Source organism: Chrysemys picta, chromosome 4 (genome assembly GCF_011386835.1).
Source record: "Chrysemys picta bellii isolate R12L10 chromosome 4, ASM1138683v2, whole genome shotgun sequence".
Taxonomy (NCBI): Eukaryota; Metazoa; Chordata; order Testudines; family Emydidae; genus Chrysemys; species Chrysemys picta.
Genome location: NC_088794.1, coordinates 49,668,571 through 49,694,550, shown reverse-complemented (window position 1 = coordinate 49,694,550; position 25,980 = coordinate 49,668,571). Strand labels below are relative to the sequence as shown.

Genomic DNA, 25,980 nt, shown 5'->3' with positions numbered 1-25,980 from the left:
CCCAGGGGCCTGGACTGATTAACACCAGCTTCTCAGGGAGCTTCCTGTTTCCTGCTGCTTCCCTGAGCCCACTTGAGAAGAACAGGCAGTCAACTGAACTAGTAGGAGCCAGTTAGGCCCTTAAAATGCTGATATCTTCCCTCACTCAGGCCCTGCTACCAGTCTGCTTATCTGTCCCCTTCAATTGAGTGTTGAGAGCCACTATAGCTGGCACAGAACAGCAGTCATGAGTGAAAGACGAAAACACCCCTCTGGGGCAGCATTCAGAAAAAGCAAGCAAGCAAAGGAAGCTTTTCTATCTAAGCAGGAAGGAGCTGAGATACATAGACACAAATGTTCACAGTGAACCTTCTGGCCCCAGTGAAGATGTGAGTGGTGAGGAGATGCCAGATCTTCCACTTAGAGTGCAGGTGACCTGGCAGCTACTGCAGCATCCATATCTCCATCTCAGATGGATGTAACCATGCACATTCCTGAAGAAAAGTGTAGATCAGAGAAGTGTGGTGGAGGCGCAAGAAACAGCTGCCGCTGAGTTTAGTTCCTTAAGTCTAGATGATCCAGGACTGTGGACCCACTTGTATTGCATGGGCCACAGCAAGTGAAAAACGTCATGTTCCCCAAAGACAATGAAAATAGAAGTTTCCATCCAACACATTACTGGCGTGAAATCCCCAATGGCGACAAAGTGGAGAGGCCCTGGCTTATGTACTCAAAAACCCAGAATGCTGCATACCGTTTTTGTTGCAAACTTTTTTTTCAAAATATAAAAATTTGACTTAGCACTATTTAGATGAAAGCAGGTCAGGTGTCATGGTGGGGTGGGGTGAGGGTGTGTCATTAGCTTTAGGTTTCCTAAAGCATTCAGGGAAAACCACAGGTAAATGAAATTACTTCATTCTACAGTTGAAATAACATTTTTGACAGTAAGTTTCCCATTACATTATTTGTCTTAGCATTTAATAAAATAACTCAATTTCCACATGTGCTGTGAGATGTAAGATATGAATTAATGTTTTCACCTCTTCTTCCCTGCCCAGCTCTCTCGCCACATCAAATTTTCTCTAGCACAGCAACATTTTCCCTCTCTCCAGCAATGCAATTCATTACTGGGATTTCGTTTGAAGGAATAGTTCACGTAATATTTTGTTACCGCATAGTTCATCACAATCCATTTCAACACTGAAATTTTAGTTAAATTAGTTTGCAGTTCTATTGACCTCAACAAAGATATATCAAATGCATATAACACTGGCCATCTCTTATCACTATGAAATAAAAGGATAACACGCCAAAGCTGAACAAAATAGGACTTGGATGTACTGAACAACCTAGCTATGGCCACTATAATTATTAGCAGAAATGACTGGGACTTGGCAGTCGCACATTTTGTCACAATTGCCTGATTTATTTCAGATAATCTAATGGTTACACAGTACGATAGGTGCGTCTTCCACAAGACTTATGGACTAAGTTCAGCCTCCTCCATGAATTTACATCAGATTTTATATACTGGATATTAAGAATAGCCTGGCATAGGGCAAGCATTTGCATATTTAAAGGAAATAGAAGTGGCCAATTTACACTAGCAGTCATTTTTCAAAATAGTTGCCCATATAAAGTTGAAGTGAGACATAGCTCCGTATTAATACTCCTGCTAATTAAACTGGCTGAAGTGCTCTGTAAGCCCTAATATGGCGTGTGACCCATGAGCACCTCCCAAAATTATAGAATACAGATGGAGAAAAATCGAATTTCCAATAAGCATGAATACATGCAAAGTCCCCAGATCCAGCACAAGGGGGAAGTTCCCTCTGCTTGCAGCTCATTGGGCCTCCTGTTCAGAGCAACAATAAAAATGTTTAACATAGGGGGCTGCCCTGTTTTGAAACCAATAAAGCTGATCAAAACTTCCCAAATGTCAATTTTGGCAAGTTTCTTCCTCTTGAAGGATTACCCCTTCCAATTTTTTTTGTCCTAATATTTTAGGGCAAGAGACTTATAATAAGTTCCTCCTCATGCATTATAATGGATTTCTTTAAAAATTCAGTCTTCAGCTTTCCTGAGCTGTGCATAACTTCCTATAATCAGCTGTCTTACCTATTCAAGTGAATGGATTTGGAAGTTTTGTTCTTCCCTTTCACCTGGGAGGGAGGGAGGTGTGTGGTTTTCCACTTTAATAAAGAACTGGAATGACGACAGGTCTGAACACTAACAGGAAGGATGTGTTTGCTTTCTCAACAGCCACAGCACAGTGTCTTTATGTGAAGTGTCTTTTAATGAAACCAGAAGTAACGAAAAGGAAGACCCTTTGCTCATGGATGAAATACCGTTACTTGGTTTGATACCCAGAGATGTGCTTGGCGATTATGAAGACAGCAGTATCATTCAGGCAGTGCGGAAGGAATTAGAAAGCCTGGAAGGAAATATTTCCGAACAGACAGATTTAAAGGAGCCAGACTTGGCTCATGATCTGTTCTTTGGAGATGAGATTTAAATTAAACACAGGGTAGGACTGGTCACTGACACAATACGAATTAAATTTCTAGAAGTGTCTAGTATTTTGCTTGTATAAATTCTGAACACACACACTGCTGGATAGAAGTGCAATAAATAATATTTTAAAGGGGTTTCTTCCTATTCTCGTCCCCCAAACCTGCACAGACTTTTTTTTTTTTAATCCATTCAGAAGGTTGGACTAAATTAAATCAGAAAGGGCAAGTGTGGGCCAACAGTGTCAGGTTTTTTTTGGACTAGTTACTCTGTTCTGGGTACCAAAATAAACGTACTAGTTTGGTATTAAGGGGAAATGAGCATAATGTGTCAAAGTGTTAATGTTTCATACATAATCTCATTTAAATTATTGGTGACCCTCAAGTGAAAGTTTTGAGCATTGCATTTTCTGTACATATGTTCGGAATGGTTGTTATTGTTCTGGGGTAAGGAAGAACCCACTTCTTCGTTTAAGATGATTATTTTCGGGCATTGGTCTTCAGCCATGTATGTGTTTCTTTTAAAAATATATAATCACAGTGAAGTTGCAATAAATATAGCTTCTGCTCAGTTATTTGAAGCCTGGGGGAGGTTGGGAAGGAGGAGAGCTTTATCCTTAGTTTCAGAGAGAGCACTTGGGGCCAAACTTCACTTTCAACTGTTTACAGAGGAGGCGGCAAAGGATCTCAAACTCACATAGCACCACTAGCTGTACAGGTTTTGGGGGACCAGGCTGGTAGCTTAAACCAGCATCCCCACTACACAGCATTTGCCAGTGTCAACTTCATGAGAATGAATACTACTCCTTGCAGCATTAACTCTCTTTCACAGTTGTTACCTTCAGGAAGGCATGGATTCCTTCCCCCCCCCACCATCTCTTATGTAGGTTTGGAATTTTGAACAAAGTCCAATAAGAAAAAACATCCCCTTTAACAGCTTCTGTAAAACAAACAAAATAGGACTGGGACAAATGCACATTCATTAGGGTGATATGTACTCCGTAGATGAAGCTTGCCCCTGTTCCTGTTGAAACAAACTCTCCACCACTCTTCCTTGTAATCAGGATGTCAAATATCACACTACTGACAAGTATGTTTCAGACTTACTATACCAGAGGATTGTCCCTGCACACAAGAATAGGCTACTTCCCCTTACCTTCCCCAACAGGCCGGCCTTGTTATAAACTGCCCTGCTTTGAAGTGACTGCCTATTATAAAAAGCCCAGATCCATCATCTTCCTGTAAAAAGTCCTGTATTTGACCTTTCAAGGAAGTGCTTTCTCTCAAAGTATTACCCTTACTTACTATCACAGTAATACTGCTGCTGTATTCGGTCTTCATGCATAATACTTCCTGGCATAAGACTATTTAATAAGGCACTGGGGCCCTAGTTGTAGGTAGGTCATATACTCCAATAAAAAGCATGCATAGGTTTTTACACTGGGGGAGAGGTGGGGAGGGGGAACCACAGTTCATATGGAATATTACAGAAGGATCAGATTCTACAGCCCTTTCAAAGAGCCATCTTTGGCCCATATAAATCAAGTGCTAGAGCAGTAGGAGAGGGTTTTTTCCAGAAACATGTCTGAGATTATTGTGAGAAGGAGTTGGACCTTAGAGCCAACTACGAAAAGGATGAAAAAAAATTTGGACTTTGTGTTACGTCAAAGCTAGGACAATTTGCCATGAAACTGTCCAGGGTGTCTCAAACCAAAGGATTCCCTTCGTACTCTTCAAGTTTGAGGTTAGGAGCATGAAGAACACAGTCATTCCTGTGGAAGGAACCTCTTTCATAAGGACTCCAACAGAAGAGAAGCTACCGTTGTAAGCATCTCGCCACAATTTTGACAACCACACTTCACCAGAGCCATGTCATGCAATAACCTGAAAAGCCTCAATCCTCATAAACACAGTGAGTTTAAGCCACAGCTGAAATGCCTGTTGCTGGCTATAGCAATCAGTGAATGGCTCCACACAGCTGGCTAACCTATTTACCACACCACGTCCCTTCTTTCATATGGAAGCACCCCAGGTTCATTTTACATGTACACAGTGAACATGATCAAGGTCAGAAAAGCTCCAGGGCCTTAGTTACAAAAAATTTCCAGACTGGCTTTTCAAGACTCTCAAGATCACCCAATGAAAATATTACCCGGTTCATTCAGACAACAACTGTGGAATAAACAAACTGATAAGTGGCAGTCAAAATTCACATCTGCAAGTCTAAGTAATACAGGCTCTTCTGGCAGATGGGTCACTCAGCCTACATGAGGATGGATCCAAATAACAATTCTGAACACAAAAACACTGGCACAGTAAACAACTCTGAGCAGTGCTTTACAAAAGAGGCAAGTGTCAGCCTTTCCATTTTAGAGATAGGTAGGGTCCTTCATTTTCAGTTCTTTTATTTCATTTTCCCTGGGAATTTATCAGAATTTATTACCTCAACAACAAAAACAGGTGAAATTCAGTGCAAAAATTTAGAAACCCCAATATCGACCCAGAAAAATTATGCAGTATGCAATAGATTAATGCTTTGAAGTCCGTTCATCAATGTGGTTTGCTGCAGACCTAAAACAGAACTCAAAACAATGTCACTGAGTTTAAGAAAACAATACATCTCTGAACCCCAAATAAAAGTTTTTATTTGAATAAACAGCTTACTGTTGTAGACTTAGACCTATTAGCCTATATTTACATTTAATAATTGAGCCACACCATTTGCAGCGCATACACTCAACTTCATCCTTTTTTTGTATTTTGTAAACTTTTGAATGCTTCGTGTTCTGAAACGTATTCTGATAGATTTTCTTCCCATTTTAGTGTCTCAAATCTTTAAACCGTTATCAGCCGACAGCTTGAAATGTGTAGGTGGTGGGCATGAGATTCCGTACGTTCAGATGCACACGCGCTTCAAAGCCTGCATGCAGGCTGGTTTGTTTATTGTGTGCATCTTCAAGACTATTACATAGCCTTACTTCAAGGGGCAGCTTTGCATATACACAGACTAATGTATTATCATAATAAATGTATCTCATGCAATGTATTGTATTTTCCTAATAAAACGAGTTGTTTTTTATATATTTGAATGATACGAAAGTAGGGTGAAAATCAGAAAAAAAAAATGAATAGTTTTTGTAAAACCCAGGAATTTTTCAGTAAAAATTGGTTTAAACTGAAAATGAAGGGGCTTAGCGATGGAAACTCAGCCACAGTAAGATTATGTGACTTGCCTGAATAGGTCAGCAGCAAAAACTAGGAATAAAATCCAGGTTTCCTGATTCAAGCTAGTGTCTGATCCACTGAGCCAAATATCACTGTTAATAGACATTCTGATTCAGATAATAAAAAGGCTGCTGCACACCTTGTCCTCTTCTGCTACTAGAAAGACTGATGAGATCGGGGGTGGCAGTAGAGAGGAAGCAATGGTCTTTGTCACCACCTATAATTAAGGAAGGGTATGGAGCCATCACAGATCTCCACTCCATCTTTCCAGCAAGCAGTGCATCTCAATCCAGGCTGAATTTGATAGCTTGACAATTGAGCAGCGAGAATCAACAAAATTTTCCTACAGGTGCCATATCATCATGATCAATGCCAGGAAAACAGCCCTTCCATCTCCTGAAAAACTACCCAGATTTGGACTTAAGAATTACTGTCATTGCATCTCATCTCTTGGTGCTAAATAATGTTATAAAAACAAACTCATCCAAGCCTCTGGTAGCTTACCAATAGTATTGAGGATCCTTAGGGAAACTTATCAATCCAAAAAGACAGAGCTATCTTCTCTATCATAGATGCATCCTCAGTGCCACAGGTCCTCATGACCCATTTAATTTGAATGGAAGGTATTTAATCCCTATGCTTCCTTTCCCTAAAACATGTTCCCTGTTCGCAATTCTTTCAGTTTAGAGTCTATAAAATCTCTGCTCTTGGGAAGCATGAGTCTTACTGAATAGTTTGGAAAGGCAAGATTACTTCCCTACATACATCATGGACTATTGTTGTTTCACTTTTCCTGAGAGCTCAACACCTGAAAGAGAGCATAGCAGATGGCGGATGAAAAGAACTGCAGATTTAGCTTAGTTGAATTAACGTGTTTAGGAAAATGTCAACCCCTTTTTGTTTCTTCTCACATTAAGTGCCCAGGTCTGAAAGATTCTAAACCTAAATTCTGTTTTACCAACGCCTACACAGCTGCCGAAATACTAATCCCACAAGCAATCAGAACCCATTCAACATGCTCCACTGCAGTATCCTGTGCCAAAAGGGCATCAGTCACCAGAAAGGAAATCTCTAAAGCTGTCTTGTGGTCATTCATCAAGATTTCTATTAAGCTCTCCAGGCTTGAACTTTCCTCTGGAGAATCTTCCAAACATGAAGGTGCTCCAAACAGTTGTACTTAAGATGTCCCCCTTCCCTAAAAACTAGTCTAACTAAAATCTTTGTTCCTTTCTCTTACGTTTTCCTCTCTCCCATTCCTAGATTTCCCATAGCAATTGTTATGCCCCAAGTGGCTAACAGCATAAAGGAAAGGTCATGATCCAGAATAAAAAAAATGTACCCAACAATTTCCTTTACTGGAACAACTTGTATCCTACTCCTCCCAACCATAAGGCCATCAGTGCTTCTGTGACAGCCTCATAGAGTATGTTTACACTGCAACTAAACACCCATGGCTGTCCCATGTCAACTGACTTGGGCTGTAAAATTGCAGTGTAGACATTTGGACCGGGGCTGGCGCCCAAGCTCTGGGACCCTCCCCCTTTGTGGGGTCCCAGACTTCAGGCTCCATCCTGAGCCCAAACATTTACACCACCATTTTACAGCCCTGCAGCCTTAGTCAGCTGACATGGGCCAGCCACGGATGTTTAACTGCAGTGTAGACATACCCCTACCTGTCTACATATATATAGCTGCTACATTATAATAAAGTCATTCCAGCAGCCAGAGATGTCAGAGTGCTAAGGTATTCCCACAATGTTCCCTTTCTTCCTACACTCATGCCACCTAAGTTGGGGACTATGAAGCATGAAGTCGTAATGAAGGTTCTATGCCACGCAGATATTCCCCACCCCACAGGGTGAATCCTCAGGGGGCTACAGTTCTACTGACTTTGTCTGCTTTGTGCCACTGGACAGATCTGAGCCCTTTGTATTCCTATACATCTTTGGAAGTACTCACCTGTGAGTCAAGGTGGAAAGAAATAGCCAAACTCCACAGCTCAAAGACAAGTCTGTGCTGCCTCTGGTATTTGCAGGGGGGAAAAAAGGAGTTGCAACCTACAATTCTGCACTGGGGAAAGAACTTCCTTTCTGGAAATGAATTATTAGTTAATAAATCTTCTATTATGAACGTAAGTACATTAGACCAGAGTACTCCATATGATCACTCTCCTTGATACTTTGTATTTGTACCTTCAAAGGCAGTATCTGAATTTTAAAAGTGATTCTATAGGTTTACATGAAGCAATTCTATCATTTCTTTCCAGGTTAAAAAAACCCAAGAAAGTTTAATGATTAAAATAACACAACAAAATGAACAAATGTTTTATTGGCATGTTCATTGTTGTAAACAGCATCAGGCATGAAAAAGTTTACCAAAACCTTTTATTGATTGTTATAAATTAGTTGATATTTCCAATTCTACATAGTTTTTGTTCTCAATTGATCTTTATGTAGCGAAGGAAAAACCTGCTGTTTCTAGGATTTGCAATGAAATCATGTTGACTGCATCAATCTGCACCACAACCTGAACTACCAGCAAGTTTATACGGTGAGGTGTTAGAGGTTGCCAAAATGTTTAAACTACAAATAACTATGAATCAACTCCAGGAAAAATTAAAGTGTGACTTGCAATGGGACTAGAAAATGCAAACTTGTAATAAAGTCTTCAAAAACAAAATGTACAAAAATAAGTAGCAGAACAAAAAAAACAACCAAAAAACTCATTACCAAAGGGAAATGCAACCCTAAAGTACCCAGCATTGCCAAACATAAAATGAATACAAATTTAAATAGGCAGCTATACTTTCAAATGTACACAACGAATATTGATATGTGAAAAGAAATACTATGGTAAGTAGCTGAACTATAGTTCTGCTAACTGGACAGGGAAGATTTTATTTACACATTGAATGCAATATAGTAAAGTTGCTCTTCTGCTTTTATAAGCTATTTAAATGAGTTACCTTACAATACTTGAGCAAAATGAGCCAAGACCTCCTGGTAACTTTCTAAAGGTACCTGTTTTAGACCATCTGCTTTAAGGAAGAATAGTCCAGGATTCTTCTAAAACCTGACAACTTTTAGAGCTGGCTTTTGAAAATTCCGTTACATCTTCACCCCATTTTTGCTGCTTTCCAAAAGCCAATGTGTTACATTTACTTCCAAACCTTCAATGAGGTAATGTGTGTATCATTGAAACAAACAAAAGAATTCATTCATGGCCTTTGCACAGCTTTTATTATTAAGCTATGAGTATCCTGTTTGATGCTAGTTTTACTAGCTACTATGTGCACATTGTCCTCAATCATTTCCACTCATTTCCCTCCCCCTCCCCATTTTTTCTATTCAATTTTTTTTTATTTGCACATCCCTTTAGCTTTACAGTACATTTGACTATAGTGCACAACATGATTCAAAGTCAAACAGTGACCCGACTGGGCACTGAGCTTCTGATTGGTAAACTGCAGCCCAATCAGTGCTGGTGTCATTGCTTTACACCTAATGAGTGTCCTGCCATAATGGCACTACACAGTAGTAGTGAATTTTTTTTTTTTTAATTATTTAAAACAAAAAAATTCCCCAAGGGAAATGCTATTGTAAATGTCAGTCTTGAGTCGATTCTTTATTTGGGGCGCCATCCAGATAAATTTTTAGTGCTTTTTCTTTACGAGGGGAGTAGGTTACGCGGTGTCCAGTTTTCTGGAGTCTGCTGCTTTCTTTTTTCATTAGTTCATTTCTCTGTTCATCTGTCAATTCAATTAATTCTTCAGTTTTATCCCTAAAATAAAATAAAATTGTAGTTTAAAAATCAGCTATAGTAAAATTACAAAAGTTATACAAGTGAGGGGGTCTCATTAAATCAAAAGAGCCTGCTAGCCTTTTCATACTGTAGATCGTCATAAGGTATCTCACAAAACGCAGGTTCTCTCTCTCTAAGGTCTTTAACCTTTCTCCATTTTAAGTCTCCTCTGTGCAAAGCATGGTGTTTTCTGAGACACTTAGAATTAAACATGACAGACCCAATATAAGGAAACAAGAGAAAGAACCAAGGAAGAAGATGCTAGATCTCTCCAAAATTTTGCTAAATTGGCTACAAAAAGGAATACTGAGGTAATAAATTGAGAAGGGAAGGGGGAATATAATTGCAAAGTGGTATCTGGGCTTTCAAGTCAAGGAGTGGTTCTACAGCTATTGAAGGAGACAATTGAACTTTAATTCAATTAACCTTTTAGTTGCAATGTGCCACTTCAGCAGTGTGGAGAAATCAGAGAGACTTGGCATTCCTAGAAAGTTGAAACATGAAGCATGTCTACACTACAATCTTAAATCAACCTATGTTAGTTTATCTTGCAGTCATTGCAGTAATTACTGCGGTGGCTGATGTCCACATTACCCTCCTTCTGTTAGTGGTGCACGTACTCACCAGGAGTGATTCGACTGACTGAAGAGGGACTGGGGAGGTGGGGGCTGAGAGCCCAGCCTCTCACCACCATGCAGCTACCTGCTGGGACCCCAGCTGCCCCCCCAGGCTTCTCACCTTCCTGCTCCCACTCGGGAGCAGAGGGAAGCCACCTGGGGCTTCTTGTCTTCAGTCAAGAGATCTGCACTTAAGAGTCCTATATACAGACACTATGTCACCCTAACTACACAGACACAAACCCTATGCCTTTCATGGAGGTAGAATAGGGCACTTACAGCGGCCAGGAGCAAGGCTGTAAAGTAGACACTGACAGACTAGCTGCCTTATGTAGACCCATGTAGTGTGGACCAAGCCTTATACTAAGCCAGTTTTCTGAGTTCACTTCAAAGTTCCTCTTCATCAAGCCCCACACTGCCTCTTCACTCCACCCCTGCCTGGCAAAACAGCTTCCTCCCATTCAGCTGCCACTCTACTCTTTAGCCAGCAGCAGCCTTTGACAATATGCCAGCGAGCCGCTCCACGGGACACACAAACCCCATCTGCTCTTTTATTTCTGGCACTTCCTCAAGTCCACCACACTATTCACCTGCCTCTTTTCGTCTGCTATCCCGATATCGCAAATCTATGAAAAAATTTAGGAGTGGGCTGAAGTCCTAAGTTCCAAATCTAATTTATTCAGGATAAAATATATCCAATTAGGAACCTGTTTACTGTTCTGTATAACGGCGGAGCCTTCATATTATCACAATTCAAAAACTTTATTCAAGTAACTTCAGACTACAGAATAAATTGAAGATTTTATGAGGTAACAACTGCCCTCTGAGCTAACCAAACTACAAGGCCAAAAGAACACCCTCAAATTATTTTAGTACTGAATTGTCTAACCGATTTTTTTTCCTTTTGTCAGGCAGGTGAAAAAGCGAGGCAATATTTTAGGTGACCATCTGAATGGCACATGTTACAGAGAGTAACTAGAAACAGATGAACAACAAGAATTGCAATCGCTGTGGCCTAGTGGTTTAAGAATTAGTTGTAGAGCCCTTTTCTGAGGCCTTCAATGGTGCTTATGCCTTGTGCTGGCCCCCTGCACAGCAGTCAGTTTCACCCTTTGGGCATTTAAAATATGGAAAACAATTTCACCGAAAATATAATTCAGTTTGAAGATATGGATGTGTTGTGCACATAAAACACTGACGCTGGCCAGACAGGTTGCAATGGCCCTGAATAAACATTTAGGTCAATATTTTTCAAACTAGTACCAGTAGGGAAAAAAAAACTTCTGCTTATTACATGATCCCTTAGAATGGCTTCCAATTTCACATGTTTATCATAGTGTCAATATATACTATATAGTACGGTCAATTCAAAAACATCACGGCAAAGATTCCTTAAAACAAGAAGATATCATCTACTTCATTTACATAACTGCTTAATGTAAAATATTAGGCAAATGCTACATAATTCAACACAATGCGTGAAATCCTGGCTATAATTAAGATAATGCCAAAACTTCTGAAATCCACACTTATTTCCAAGCATAATGCTTACTATTTATTTAGCACATATTAGTAAAATAGAAGTTAAGGACTAACACAAATTTATAATTGAAGTGCCTCAATCAAAGTTAAGCTTGATTTTCTATTTTCAACTCCCATTGTTGGACATTTTTCTTCTTCAAAACAACAGCAGAATTTTCAGCATGAACTGTTTTTCAGGCTTCTGTTGGTTGTTAGAACCTTATTTATACATAGAGTATTTGTTGCTTATCATTATACTACAATAAAATATATACCTATAAAATATTACTGCGCCATCATCACAAATGTAGAGAGGCCAGACGTTCAATGTAGACACTTTAGGATTCCAGTCCAAGTCCTGGTGGATCTCTAGTACTGAAATATCACAGGGAAATGTGCCTCTCCCCTGGAAAGAAGCAATTACTCAGTGAATAAATCCTCCAAACAGCGTAACGATGTATGCACCCCAAATGAGTATATACAATTTCTACATAACACTACTTACCTTAGCAAATTCTATATATTCCAAGGGTATTCCACTTATTTCACTAAGCTGTAACACAAATATTTTCAATACATTAATTTCTTTCAGTGAGGTAAACAGTTTCAAGCCATCATACAGTGAAGCATATGAACATCAATAAGTCTTCGTCAAATTGTAAAGGCCAGTAAGAAATTCAGACACATCAGTGATACAAAAATGAATTCAAAACTGCAGGAAAAGATACCTATTTCGATTTATCAACATCCCATATGTCGCAATTTTTCTTTAAGCAGTGGTTATCTCAAGAACACAGCTGATGCTTTTTAGTGCAATTAAGTTAGTACATGACAGAGGAGTCACAACTGACACTTCTGTAAGACCCTTATATAATATCAAATTTCCAACAGATAGAAAAATTTAAAATAGAAACATAGTTAATCTGAGGTTCAAGATGCAAAGTGACGGCATGCCTCAGATAACATCTTTGACTCCAGCAACGTTGGTTCTCAATATTACAAACCATTTTATTTATACAACTTATTGTGAGTATCATTACAAATAAAAAACAAAAGCAACCTGACAAAAGCTAAATGACTGATGAATCAGATCATCCCCACCATCCACCAATAAATTTCTGCTGAAATAAAAGGACTGACTGAAAATCTGTCTTGTACCACATTTTAAATGTCAAATTCAAGCTTTTGCGTAGTGCAGATGGGAACAAGTTCAAGAGATGAGGCCATAAAAAACATGCTGCCAACTGCTCCCTAGAGATTAACTCTGAAGGCATGCAGCAGGAGCAGCCAACCACAAATGTTGTGACACTAAATGAAAAAGGCAGTCTTGGAGATGGTAGGATCCATTGCCATTAGGGGATTCATGATCATCAGTAATTTGATTTGTACCTGGAAGCACACAGGAAGACAGTACATAGCGTGGCGTATAAACATTACATGCTCATGACCAACTACCACACTTAACAAGGAGGCCAATGCATTCAGTGTTAGATGAAGACAATAACTGTGTTCAGTCATGAGAAAACTGAACTTCTGATGTGACAAAGTGGGGATTTTCCCTTGTTGTGATGTATGTGAACCTTACTGTTGAGCCTATGTGAGTTTTACTGTTTTGCATGAATACGGTGTGTGCCTCAGTTTCCCTGTGTGCTGCACCAATACCTCGGTGGTGGGAATAGGGATGTGTGACTTTGGCTGAGACCTCTGCTCCAGCTGCCTGCATGTATGTTATGACCAGTGTCCTTCATAACCTGAGATCCAGAAGGGGGATGCAACCAGGTGATGACCAGTGACTCTTTGCCTGGGAAGCGAGACAAATAGAAGGAGGAGGAGCAACAAGCTGGCAGTCTGCTTGGGGGGACTGGAGGAGGCGGAGTTCAGAGCTTCTGGCCCAGGACTCCCTAAGATGGACTTGGCTGAAAGTCACTGATTTCTGTGCTAACAGGTTCTGCTCTATGCTGTGTTCCTGTTGAATAAAAATCTTCTGTTTTACTGGTTGGCTGAGTGTCACATCTGACTGCAGAGTTGAGGTGCAGGGCCCTCTGGCTTCCACAGGAGCCCCAACTGGGTGGACTCGCTGCAGGACATGCACGGTGTGGATGGGCATGCTGAATGCTCCGAGGTCAGATCCAGGAAGGTTGAAGCTGTGTAAGTTTCTTGCCCTGGCTGTCGCTCAGAGAAAGGAGACATGCTCCCCCAGAGTTCTGACTGGCTTCATACGGAGTAGTTCCAGAGCATCGCCCGATGACACAAGATCAAGGAATTATATGCGGTAAGAAAAGGGTTTCTCTGCAGCCTCAGCTATTACTGGGATCTCAGTTGGCATCCACATGCAAGACAGTCTTTTTCCACTTGCAGCTGACCAAGCATTTGTAACTAAGATGTAATCATTGCAATTGAATTGCATTAAATCCCCGTGTTCATGCTGTTATTCAGAATTGAAGTGGCCTTAGTTTGGTTTACCTTAATTTACTTTGAAATTATGCTTGAATACATTTTACTACTAAAATCAATTCACCTTCTCTTTTAATTCATCAACACTGCTGCTTTCCAGAACTACTTCCTGGAAGGAATCAAGCTTCATCTCTGATGGCCTCCATCGTCTTGATAGAACAGCAAGCTGTGACATGGATTTCATCTTTTCTGCCCCTGCAAAAAGAGATGGAATATTCTGAGATCTTTATATATTCTTATTCTATCTATAATGAGGAGTTTAACATATATTATATGCACACACAAACATAGGAGTCTGCTGACTGTATTATAGCTATCTATATTCCATACAAAAAGGTCAAAACTATCGAAGGTTGCAAAGTGACGCACTTAAAAGTCAGGAAAATGCAATGTTATCCAAATGCTGGATAACCTTCTCTGCATCCCTTTGTGTACACGTACACACACACACACACACACACACACACACACACACACACACACACACACAAATATAATGATAAACACATTGCACAGTGACTTTTTTCATAGGACTCCAACCTTGTTTATTGCTCAAGATGGATAGTGCTCATTGAACAAGACAGCAGTTCTATATTTTCATTTTCTAGCCACAGTATGTGACCCCATGCCTCATTCTCTGCATACCATCCAAGCCTTTCACTAAGATAACATTTTCTCTGTATAGGCTTTTCTACAGCACTGATCGATAGAATACGTAAGTGCCTCAAAAAACATTAATGAATTTTTCCTCAAAGCATCATGAAGATCATAAAGTATCATACTCATTTTAACAGATATTGAACAGAAAGAACAGGGATGGTCAGGCTACATCTACACTACAGTTGGGACCGATGCTCTGAGATCGATCCACCGGTGGTTGATTTAGTGGGTCTAGTGAAGACCTGCCAAATCGACAGCAGATCGCTCTCCGTTCGATCCCTGTACTCTACCCCGATGAGAAGAGTAAGGTAAGTTGACGGGAGAGTTTCTCCCGTCGACCCCCCACGATGTAGACCCCACGGTAACTCGACCTAAGGTACATGGACTCCAGCTTCATTATTCACGTAGCTGGAGTTGCGTAGCATGGGTCAACTTACCGTGGTAGTGTAGATATAGCCTTAGTCTGTGCCAAAGGTTGGACCACACAACTTTTGCAGCGAAAGAGAGACAGACGTGTTCTGGCCCCCAGACCAACAGATTAGTTCATGACAAAATTCTGTCTCATTCTGTTTCCAACACCTAAACTCAATAAAGCAATGGAATGGAGGGAAAAAACAGTATGTGATCATATCATAAAAGTAGGGCTGTGTAGTGATTAAACAAATTGCAATTAATCGCACTGTTAAACAATACAATACCATTTATTTAAATATTTTTGGGTGTTTTCTACATTTTCAAATATATTGATTTCAATTGTAACAGAATACAAAGTGTACAGTGCTCACTTTATATTTATTTTTTATTACAAATATTTGCACTATAAAAAACAAAAGAAATAGTATTTTTCAATTCATCTAATACAAGTACTCTAGTGCAATCTCTTTATCATGAAAGTTGAACTTAAAAGCCTAGAATTATGTACAAAAAATAACTGCATTCAACAATGTAAAACTTAGAGCCTACAAGTCCACTCAGTCCTATTTCTTGTTCAGCCAATCGCTCAGACAAACAAGTCTGTTTACATTTGCAGGAGATAATGCTGCCTGTGTCTTGTTTACAGTGTCACCTGAAAGTGAGAACAGGCATTCGCACGGCACCATTGTAGCCAGCGTCGCAAGATATTTACGTGAGAGATGTGCTAAAGATTCATATGTCCCTTCATGCTTCAACCACCATTCCAGAGGACGTCTGTCCATACTGATGTCAGGTTGTGCTTGATAACAATCCAAAGCAGTGCGGACCGATGCATGTTCATTTTCATCCTCTGAGTCAGATGCCACCAGCAAAAGGTTGATTTTCTTTTTTGGTGGTTCGGGTTCTATAGTTCCCACATCGGAGTGTTGCTCTTTTAAGACTTCTGAAAGCATGCTCCACACCTCGTCCCTCTCAGATTTTGGAAGGCAGTTCAGATCTTTAAACCTTGGGTTGAGTGCTGTAGCTATATCTTTAGAAATCTCACATTGGTACCTTTTTTGCATTTTGTCAAAGCTGCAGCGAAAGCGTTCTTAAAACAAATAATGTGCTGAGTCATCATCCAAGCCGACTATAACATGAAGTATATGGCAGAATGCGGGTAAAACAGAACCGGAGACATACAATTCTCCCCCAAGGAGTTCAGTCACAAATTTAATTAACACTTTTTTTTTTTAAATTATTAAAACAAGCATCGTCAGCATGGAAGCATGTCCTCTGGAATGGTGACTGAAGCATGAAGGGGCATATGAATATTTAGCATATCTGCCATGTAAATACCTTGCAATGCCGACTACGGAAGTCCCATGCGAACGCCTGTTCTCACATCCTGGTGAAATTGTAAATAAGAAGTGGGCAGCATTATCTCCCATAAATGTAAACAAACTTGTTTGTCTTAGCGACTGGCTGAACAAGAAATAGGACTAAGTGAACTTATAGGCTCTAAAGTTTTGTTTTATTTTGAATGCAGTTACTTTTTGTACATAATTCTAGGTAACAAATAAAATCTACATTTGTAAGCTGCACTTTCATGGTAAAAAGACTGCACTACAGTACTTGTATGAGGTGAATTGAAAAATATTTTTTCTTTTTTTACAGTGCAAATATTTGTAATAAAAAATAATATGAAGTGAGCAGTATATACTTTGTATTCTATGCTGTAATTCGAATCAATGTTGTGGAAGCAGAGAGGTAGAAAAACATCCAAAATATGTAGTAATTTCACTTGGTTTAATAGTGCGATTAAAACTGTGATTAATCAACAGCCCTAAATAAAAGGCAATTGGGGAAGCGCACACACACACACACACACACACACACACACACGGAAATTAAGTTCAGATTGCACTGACAACCTTGACTTCTGAGTGCTTCAGTACAGAAATCCTTTTTGTATGGAATTTCACAATATTTTAAAAAGAGAACATGAAATAACTAAGAAATTCCACTGTGTCCGAGGTAGGAGCCACTGACTCATTCAATTAACTCTTTGGGACAGTTCACAGACTGATGCTTTTCTTGAAGGCTGCAATATTGTGCTCCAGAATTTTAAATTAAGCCTCTACCTTTTATGGTTGTGAAGAAAACTTTAAAAATGTGATGAAAATGTCTGTGAGCACCTGTAGACATCCTAAAATAATAGCTGAGAGAGATGTGAGCTTTCCCTTTTCATTTCAAAGGGTTACTAATTCTGAAGTCAAATTATAACACTGTAAATAAAAACATTAAATATTTCACCACTGATCAAAGCATACAAGAAAAGAATGGAATGATCTTAATATTATGATCCATTATGATATCTTGTTCTGATGTAAATAGAAACTAGTTTGTGAGCGAACCTCTACATCACATGAAAGGCATCAGAATATTTCTGGAGTCCACACTCCTTCCTAAGGCAATGACAGATATCTTAGGGTACATCTACACTACAGCGGGGAGTCGATTTAAGATACGCAAATTCAGCTACGTGAATAGCGTAGCTGAATTAGACGTATCGCAGCCGACTTACCCCGTTGTGAGGACGGCGGCAAAATCGACTTCTGCCGCTTTTTGTCGGCGGCGCTTACTACCACCTCCGCTGATCATGAAGATCTAAAGAACTACTGACCAATATGACTGCTCTCACATGTCTACAAGCTATTCACCAAAACAACAAACTGGCTCTCACAGAGTCTGAATGAGCAGCATCCAAGAAAGCAGGCAGATATTCAAAGGAATTTCAGCACATTGGACTAGATCTTCACTCTAAACCAGCTATTGGAGTGCTCAAGGGATACAAATTTCCTTTATGCATTGCCTTCGTTGACTATGAAAAAGCATTTGACAGCGTAGAGATCTATGTAGTGCCGACAGCTCTTGCAGAGCAAGGCATCAACACAAACTACATCAAACTACGAAAGGAAGCAAACTGACTGCACTACGGATATAACCCTGTTCAATACTTCCCTGCGCATCCCAGTCAATAAAGGTGTGAAGCAAGGAGATAGAGTTTCAGTGAAACCCTTCATAGCCTGCCTCAAAATGGTAATGAGGTGGATGAACTGGAAAGGTGGAATCCGCATCAATGAAGAGCAGCTAAACCACCTCTGATTCAGACGATATCATGTTGATTGCTGAAAACACTATCAAACTACAGAAAAGTACAGAACTCGACACAAAAAGCAGCCAAGTCGGACTGAAAATGAACCCACTCTAAAGCAAAATGTATGCAGTCTAATGCCTTGCCAAAAGCCCAAATAATAGTCAAGGGAGAAGAAATAGAAGTTGAACAATGTGTCTATTTGGGCCAAAAAATTAATATGCGCCATGATCAGAAAGGTGAACTCATGCGAAGAAAGCAAGCTGGTTGGCGTGCACATTCAATTCTACTGAGGATTTTCTCCAAGGGAAAAAATCAACAAGGCAACACACGCCAATGTCTTCAACTCAACAGTATTGCCGGCAATGTTATATGGCAGCAAAACATGGGCACTGACAAAGATAGAGGAGCAACAACTGTCGGTCACGGAGAGAGCGATGGAAAGAAGAATTCTGGGGATCTCAATCTGTGACCGAGTCCCCAGTGAACTGATCAGATAGAATGGAGTGTAGGACGTCATTGAAAGCAGGAACAGTAAAATGCAATGGGCTGGGAATTAGCGAGGCTCACTGACAATTGAACTACTACTGTTGCCAAGTGGTACCCAAGGGAAATGAAAATGGCTGACCTCAAAAAAGATGGGAAGATTTTATCGTGAAAAGTCATGGACACACAGAGAAGGAAGGCCAGGATAAGAGAAAAATGGAAGACATGTTGTGATTGGCGCAATCTAAGACCAATCAATCAAGATGATCAAGATGAACTGAAAGTTACCACTTAGAATGGAAACACTTCTGCAACCTCAAGTGCAGGCACTGCTGCATTCTCAGCATCTGATACATGTAGTCATAATTACAATCATTACACCTATATGGATCTCTCTCTCTCTCTCTCACACACACACACACACACACACACACACACACACACACACACACACACACACACACACACACACACACACAAAAGTTTGCAAAGAAACTATGAACAAAACTTCTCTAGTATTTTTCAAAACTAAAGCCAGAGGACTGTGTACATGTGAGGTTTCATCACATAGCTTCACAGAGACCTACGAAAAAAGCAGGCACTGCATCATGGTTAACTTTTTTTTTTTTTTTTTTATTAAATTTCCCTCTACCTCACCCCCTTTTGCAATTTATATTATCCCATTTTGATCACACTAGCACCACTGGTCTGAATAAATAATCTGAATCCCCCTATCTATTTCCCCACACTTGAAAAATTCTACTCCTTTGTTCTCTTGGGCAAATAAAATTTTGATAATCAACTAAAATAATATAATTAATTGTTTTAATCATCATGGTATGTGCAGGCAAGGAGACTTTGTGCCGAGGCTGGTAAGTTTTTATGCAATTCAGAAGGCTGCATTAAGCTGACATTTGAGTCCTCAGGTCTAGAAAATACACAACTACTAAACTGAAAAAGAATCTTGAAGTGCAGTTTTAATTATCTTCAGGAAAGTATAGAATGTAGAATGCAGTGAACCTAAAATAATTCAATAAGCCAACATTCAACAAAAATAGCTATTTAACATGTTATTAGCTGAAGGATTCTATTCCATTGACGTACAAAAATGCATATATTCACAGAAGATAGAATTCATTTTGATACAATTTAAATGTGCATTTTAAACTCCAAAATGTTAGGGATCTAACTTTTTCTCATAATGTATTGTTATTACCGTCAAGTATTTCTAAGAAGACTTCCCAGTTGCTTGAAATATTAATATCTTCCTCATAGACATGATAATCCAGAAATACAGTGCCTGGATTCTTCCAGGTTTTCTTTCGTAGGCGAAACCTATAAATATGTTTAAGAAAACAGTAAGATTTTGTTCATTGGCAATGAATTCAGTGACAATTTTTTTTTTTTTTTGGAGCCCTGGAGAAAGGTGTCTCAAAATCTATGACACTTAAGAGTCACTGCAATTGGGAGACATGACTGCAACATACCTAAGCTAGCTTTGAATGAGCTAGTTAGCTAAAAAGGTAAATGAAGCCGCAGCAGCACAGGCTAACTGCCCAAGTATGTACCCAGGGATCCTGTGTATGTACGTGTGTGGCTAGTCTGTGACATTATTCATGCTCCTGTGGCTTCACTGCTATTTGTGATTGAGATAGCATGGGTATGCCTATGCTGCAATCACATCTCCTGACTGCAATACAGATGGTACCTTTAATACCTAGAGGTTGCACGAACCACCCCTACTCTGCTCCCAGCCACACACAGGGTCTTCACTCCTTCAAGAGGCCCAAGATTTTCAACTATGACCAAACTTCACCTCTCTATCGGTAAATATGACTTTTCTTGCTTCTCAAAATTCTAATCTGGAGATTTTATAAAATTAACAGTATACCATCACACCTTCAAGTGGCTGCATGGAAATCTGGACCCTTAAGCATATCAATGCTGTCATTCATGGCCGCTGGAGTTGGTTGCTAGAGAGCAGTCTCTCCTTCAGCTAAGAGCTTAAGAATTTTTCTCTACAACACACCCAATATGGCAATCTTCAGCTATTAGATTTCTGAGAGGACCTTGAAATTGCTGGCTTGGGGACCAATGATCTATGTAGAACATAATTCTACTGTTAGCCAGCAAGCTGGTCTTAGAGAAAACTGCTTATTTTGTGACTAAATTTAAGCTGCTTCATGTATACCCTCCAGCTATCAGACATGTGAAGCGCTCAGCAGAACTACAGTGTATCTACCGTATATTCTAACAGCAGTTTAAATATTGTATAACTGGTGCTCTACTATGAATTGCAAGACTCTTAAAAAGGGGAAATAGCAGTAAGTTTATTAAGTTGATAATCAAATACACTGTGAAATCTCATGTAGATACAAAATATTGGAGTACACTTTGTATGTGATTTAAGTCTCTTAAGGCATGACTCTTGTGTGTAAGAATAAGTGAGCCTAAATTAAACCAGGCATACCAAAGAATTCTGAGATGAATCATCATACTTCTATTTTCTGACAACACTGAAATATTAATCTCTCATCTGTAGGTGCGTTATTCAGAGGAGGTTTCAATTATGGCTTTTGACAAGGAGACACTGCAAAGCTGCCATATACTGGCGAGCTCTAGGAAGGATTGTACTTGTTAGTCGGAGTACACATGCTCAGGAGAATATGGGACTCCGACTGTATCTGGCCAATCAATGGGGTGCATAAGGAGAGGGACAGTGGGAGGGAAGAATGGCTTCTTAAGCAGGAATGGGAAAAAAATTAGTGGTGTTATTCTCCCCCAAGCTCTACCCACAGCTTTCCCCCCACTAAAAACATTTTTTCTTCTTTAAAAAACAGGAGACACACTTAAAGGGTGGATGTCTGACTCATGTGGCTCCATCTTGCAGATCTTCTCCAGCCCTGAGGCAAGAGGTTAAAGTGTATGGAAAAATCAGAAGAGGCAACATGTCAGAGCAATCCGCAGAGCAGCATTTGTTCTACTTCTACACAGAAATGTTTAGACTGTATCTCTCAGAGACTAGTCTTTTTTATTGTGAAGTGTTTTTCTTTTCTTCCCTTTTCTGCTTTTAGAGAGGTACTGTTACCTTTAACATACCCAACAGGCAATACCACCGTGACAGGATAGAAGCGCAAACAGATCTGAACTTATAGATTGCAGTGGTAAGCCATTTCAAACAAAGGCATTTCCATTTAAGCAGCACTCCACTGCCTCAATCTTTCCAGATAGAATGAAAGCTAGAAATTTATCACAAATTAATCTTTTATATTCACAGTTTGGCTCAGACAACACAATAACTGATCACCTTTCAACCACCTCCAAAAAAACCACTAAAAAACTAGCGGGGACTGATTATATTAATACTTTCTCCCATAAAGGAGAAACAAAATTTCCTCCTAATATTTATAGCAGGTCACCTTGGCTTCTGAGGAACAGAAACAGAGGCACTCTTAGTTGTATTTAATCCAGCAGTTTTAATCTTGACTGTATGTTTTTTACCTGTCAATAGTCAGATCTAATCCACATTGCTCCCTGAGTTGAGGAAGTAGCTCCTCTTTTGACTGACGCACAGTCATTCCTTTAGCAAAAACAGCATCTAAAAGAAACTTGCATGGCTGTGAACAAATATACATTTATTAGTGCTAGTATTGTTTCTTTACAAAAACAGTATCTCTCATTCATGCTATAGTCTTGCTCAGTCTCCATCACCCTAGAAAATGACAGTTGAGAACTTAATATGAGCAAGATACTCAACTAAACTGATTCAAAACAGGCTGTGCTCATTAGTGCATTAATAACTCAATGCAGCTTATTTCCAGTTCATTCACAAACCAAAAACTTCACTGAAATAAAAGCATAGTAGTTAAGAATTAAATATTGCGTACATTATTAAAACTTCAGAAACATTATAAAACATATAAAGAATCATAGAATATCAGGGTTGGAAGGGATCTCAGGAGGTCATCTCGTACAACCCTCTGCTCAAAGCAAGACCAACCATATGTTTCCACATATGATGGTGGCATTTGCCTTTTTTCCCCCCCTAATAGAATAGATATATGGGCATTAAAATTATTTGGAAAGCTATTTTTCAATTAAATAAGTCCTGTCACCACACTGGTGCCATCCTTCTTTGTTTTTAATGTGCTATTTACTGGCTCCATAGTACAGAACTTCCTCTATTGAAGAAAGCTGTTCATATTTGGAAAATGGATTTTTAATCAAAACATTGTCTGATCTTAAGTTAGTGATCAATTTCATTTCATGCATTATTCAATCAACTGTTCTTTTCTGCTTACACATCATATTAGTAACTGACGAAACTGCAGTGTATTTATTACAGGTGTAAATAAAGCACAACTCAGGTGCACTTGTAAACAAAGCAATTTTTATGTGGAAATGGAGACAAAACATGGACTCTACAAAGTTATTTTTACAGACACTTAATTGTACTTTAAGTCTCAAATGGGTACTTATGTTAATCAATTGTATTATTACAAGACAGTCACTTGTTTCTAGCACTACTACAAGACTAGTCTAGTGCAAACAGCTATATCACCATATTCAATTAGTGAATCTTTCTGACAAGTGTTGCTTTGCAGTATCTGATGGCAGTAAATATCCTAGCACTATGTTATTAGAAAACATGACACCTATTAGAGAGTTCTTTCAATGTAAATTGTCTAGTTAGGGAGGCTTTCGGGAAAGAGAATGCATGGAGTGAAAATTTAGTGGGGATTTTACCCTTAAGGGTGTTTCCCCCCCCCCCCCCAAATTAAGACTAATGCACATTTCAGTGTCTTCATACACTACTTTTAGAAGATTTTAAAATATAAAATTACTTACTTCTGGCTCATTTATCAAGAGCTGGTACACTTTGACTCTGTATTCCCCCTTCTTAAGTGCTCTTCCAAGTCTAATAGTTATCTATTAATTGAAAAGAATCATCATCAGAATTGATATTAAAAGTCAAAAGTTAGTTCTGTTCTAACATTGCGTTAATACTAACATTATAGCAAGGATGCCATGAAGTAGGGAGTGAATTTCATTCAATACAGAATTAGTCTGCAAAAGTTGCTTAGTCAGCCAACTAAATTTGGTTCTATTGTATAAGTTTTTAATTATTCAAAAGCTCATTTGATTAACCTTATTGTCATCAGAAAATGATGAAAGTGTCTCATTCAGCCGAACACTCTCAAACTCTTGATTGCTGGCATAGACTCGAAAGACCTTGAAGTGAGAGGAGAGAACTCCAACAAAGGGCTCCAAGTGTTGCTTGAAGGCAGACAGTGTAATTCTTTTATCAACATGCACCAGCAACCCTAAAAAACAACAAACAAAAACAAAAACCCAACCTTGTGTTACAAAGTGACCACCAAATTTTGCCCATTTAATTTATGAAAGCGTGTTTCCACATACTTGTTCACCGTTATTTGTATGATAGTAATGCCTAAGAGTGCCAGCCATGGATCAGGTCCCTCTTCACATTTTATCTAGATTAGATATTTTATAGCTCCTATTAGCATATCATCAGAGTGCCACACAATCTTTCATATGTTTATGCTCAAACACCCCTGTGAGAGAGTGAAGTATTAACCCCATTTTACAGATGGGGAACTGAGGTACTGAGAGCTTAAGTGTAAAATTTTCAAAACCATCTAAATAGCTTAGGGGCCTTTCAAAATTTGAACCTACATGGCTTACCCATTGTCAAACGGGAAGTCTCTGACAGAGCAGGGAACTGGATCTAGAGCCGTGGGCTCGGTGTTTCTATCCCATTACCAACATTAACGTCATCCAGCTTTTATACAAGTCTCTCGCTGGCAGATGTGAATTTGAAATCCTACCCATTATCCTGCCATTGGAAGAAAGGAGCACACTTCCCCTTCTCTTCAGCCCACCCAGGAGCCTCTTGGCTACTTCACTGTGTACGTGGGGGCTGCCACAATTCTACTCTACTAAGGGCGGATGTGATTGCTACTTCTGTGCCCTCCTCGCCCTGGCTGCTACAGCTATGTCAGTTGCTACTCACAGCTTTCCCAATCAGCAGATTAACTTCCCAGATTATTCTCACGTGGACTGCTGCCCACAACATTTTGAACAGCTGTGATGAGACATCAGAGGCCCTACAGCACTCTGCTTACAAGTTCAGAAAGGCATCACGACACTGGCTCTTGTTTGAAAGATTGCCTTTGGAACCATTAAAAACTACACATCTACCCCGATCTAACACGACTCGATAGAACACGAATTCGGATATAACGTGGTAAAGCAGTGCTCCGGGGGGGCGGGGCTGCGCACTACGGTGGATCAAAGCAAGTTCAATATAACGCGGTTTCACCTATAACGCGGTAAGATTTTTTGGCTCCCGAGGACAACGTTCTATCGAGGTAGAGGTGTATTAAAGTAATTTTAAAGAAAAAGATCAGAAACTGATGGTTTAGGTCCTTGAACTCTCCAGAGAAATTTTCCTACTTGCCTAGTTTTTCAAGCCCTTTTTGTACCTTCAATCTCAGTATATAACTTGTACCACTCAAACTATTCAATATATTTATCATGCTATAATTCAGTTATTTTTATACTCAACAGTAAGTCTCAAAGCTTTACTATACTAGTCCATATTGAAAAGCAACAAGAAAACCTGCTTGCTTAGAATATTTTTATTTTTTCACGTATGCAATTTGGACTAATTTAAGAATTACAAACAACTGGAGCCTACACTATTTAGGTCTAATCACATTAGGCTGTATTACTCCAAGAATACTTATTGAGCGCCAAATACTACATGGTGAAACACCTGTCCTACTGAAATCAATGGAACTAAGTAAGTAAAGCAAGCAGGATTTGTCCCTTATTTCCAGACAGGAAGAATTCTGTCAAGGGCAGATCCTCAGCTTACATAAATGGTCATAGTTCACGGACTTCAATGGAGCTATGACAATTTACAAAATTTGAGTATCTGCCCCTCTGCCAGTAACTAGCCTTTATCATTGCTCATGAGAAAGGATATAAAGAACGATGCAATTTATGCAGCTTATTTTTAATATAACATTACAAACTGAACTAAACTATTTGAAATAAGCATTTTAAACTATACTATACAACACTGGGAATGCGCTGCTTTTTCTAGGTTTAATCTAAAGTAACAAAAAGTACAGTGAACGGGCTTATGGCA

At 39.3% G+C, this 25,980-nt stretch overlaps 2 protein-coding genes across 9 annotated transcripts in view; one reads left to right on the top strand and one right to left on the bottom strand.

Moving 5' to 3' along the window:
• DKK3 (dickkopf WNT signaling pathway inhibitor 3) overlaps positions 1 to 3,045 on the top strand; it is a 47,380-nt gene extending 44,335 nt beyond the window's left edge. For all 5 annotated transcript variants that reach the window (XM_042858893.2, XM_005311037.4, XM_065594870.1 and 2 more), the window contains one exon: positions 2,242 to 3,045. In XM_042858893.2, the coding sequence (XP_042714827.1) occupies positions 2,242 to 2,494 (253 nt within the window). In that variant the 3' untranslated portion in view covers positions 2,495 to 3,045. The remainder of the gene's footprint in view (positions 1 to 2,241) is intronic.
• A 4,979-nt stretch (positions 3,046 to 8,024) lies between these two features.
• The window catches only part of USP47 (ubiquitin specific peptidase 47), a 102,428-nt gene continuing 84,472 nt past the window's right edge, over positions 8,025 to 25,980 (bottom strand). For all 4 annotated transcript variants that reach the window (XM_008178925.4, XM_008178927.4, XM_065594855.1 and 1 more), the window contains 8 exons: positions 23,952 to 24,127; positions 23,652 to 23,732; positions 22,305 to 22,420; positions 20,020 to 20,138; positions 14,172 to 14,302; positions 12,159 to 12,206; positions 11,929 to 12,059; positions 8,025 to 9,494 (listed from right to left, as the gene is read on the bottom strand). In XM_008178925.4, coding sequence (XP_008177147.1) covers positions 9,320 to 9,494; positions 11,929 to 12,059; positions 12,159 to 12,206; positions 14,172 to 14,302; positions 20,020 to 20,138; positions 22,305 to 22,420; positions 23,652 to 23,732; positions 23,952 to 24,127 — 977 coding nt within the window. In that variant the 3' untranslated portion in view covers positions 8,025 to 9,319. The remainder of the gene's footprint in view (positions 9,495 to 11,928; positions 12,060 to 12,158; positions 12,207 to 14,171; positions 14,303 to 20,019; positions 20,139 to 22,304; positions 22,421 to 23,651; positions 23,733 to 23,951; positions 24,128 to 25,980) is intronic.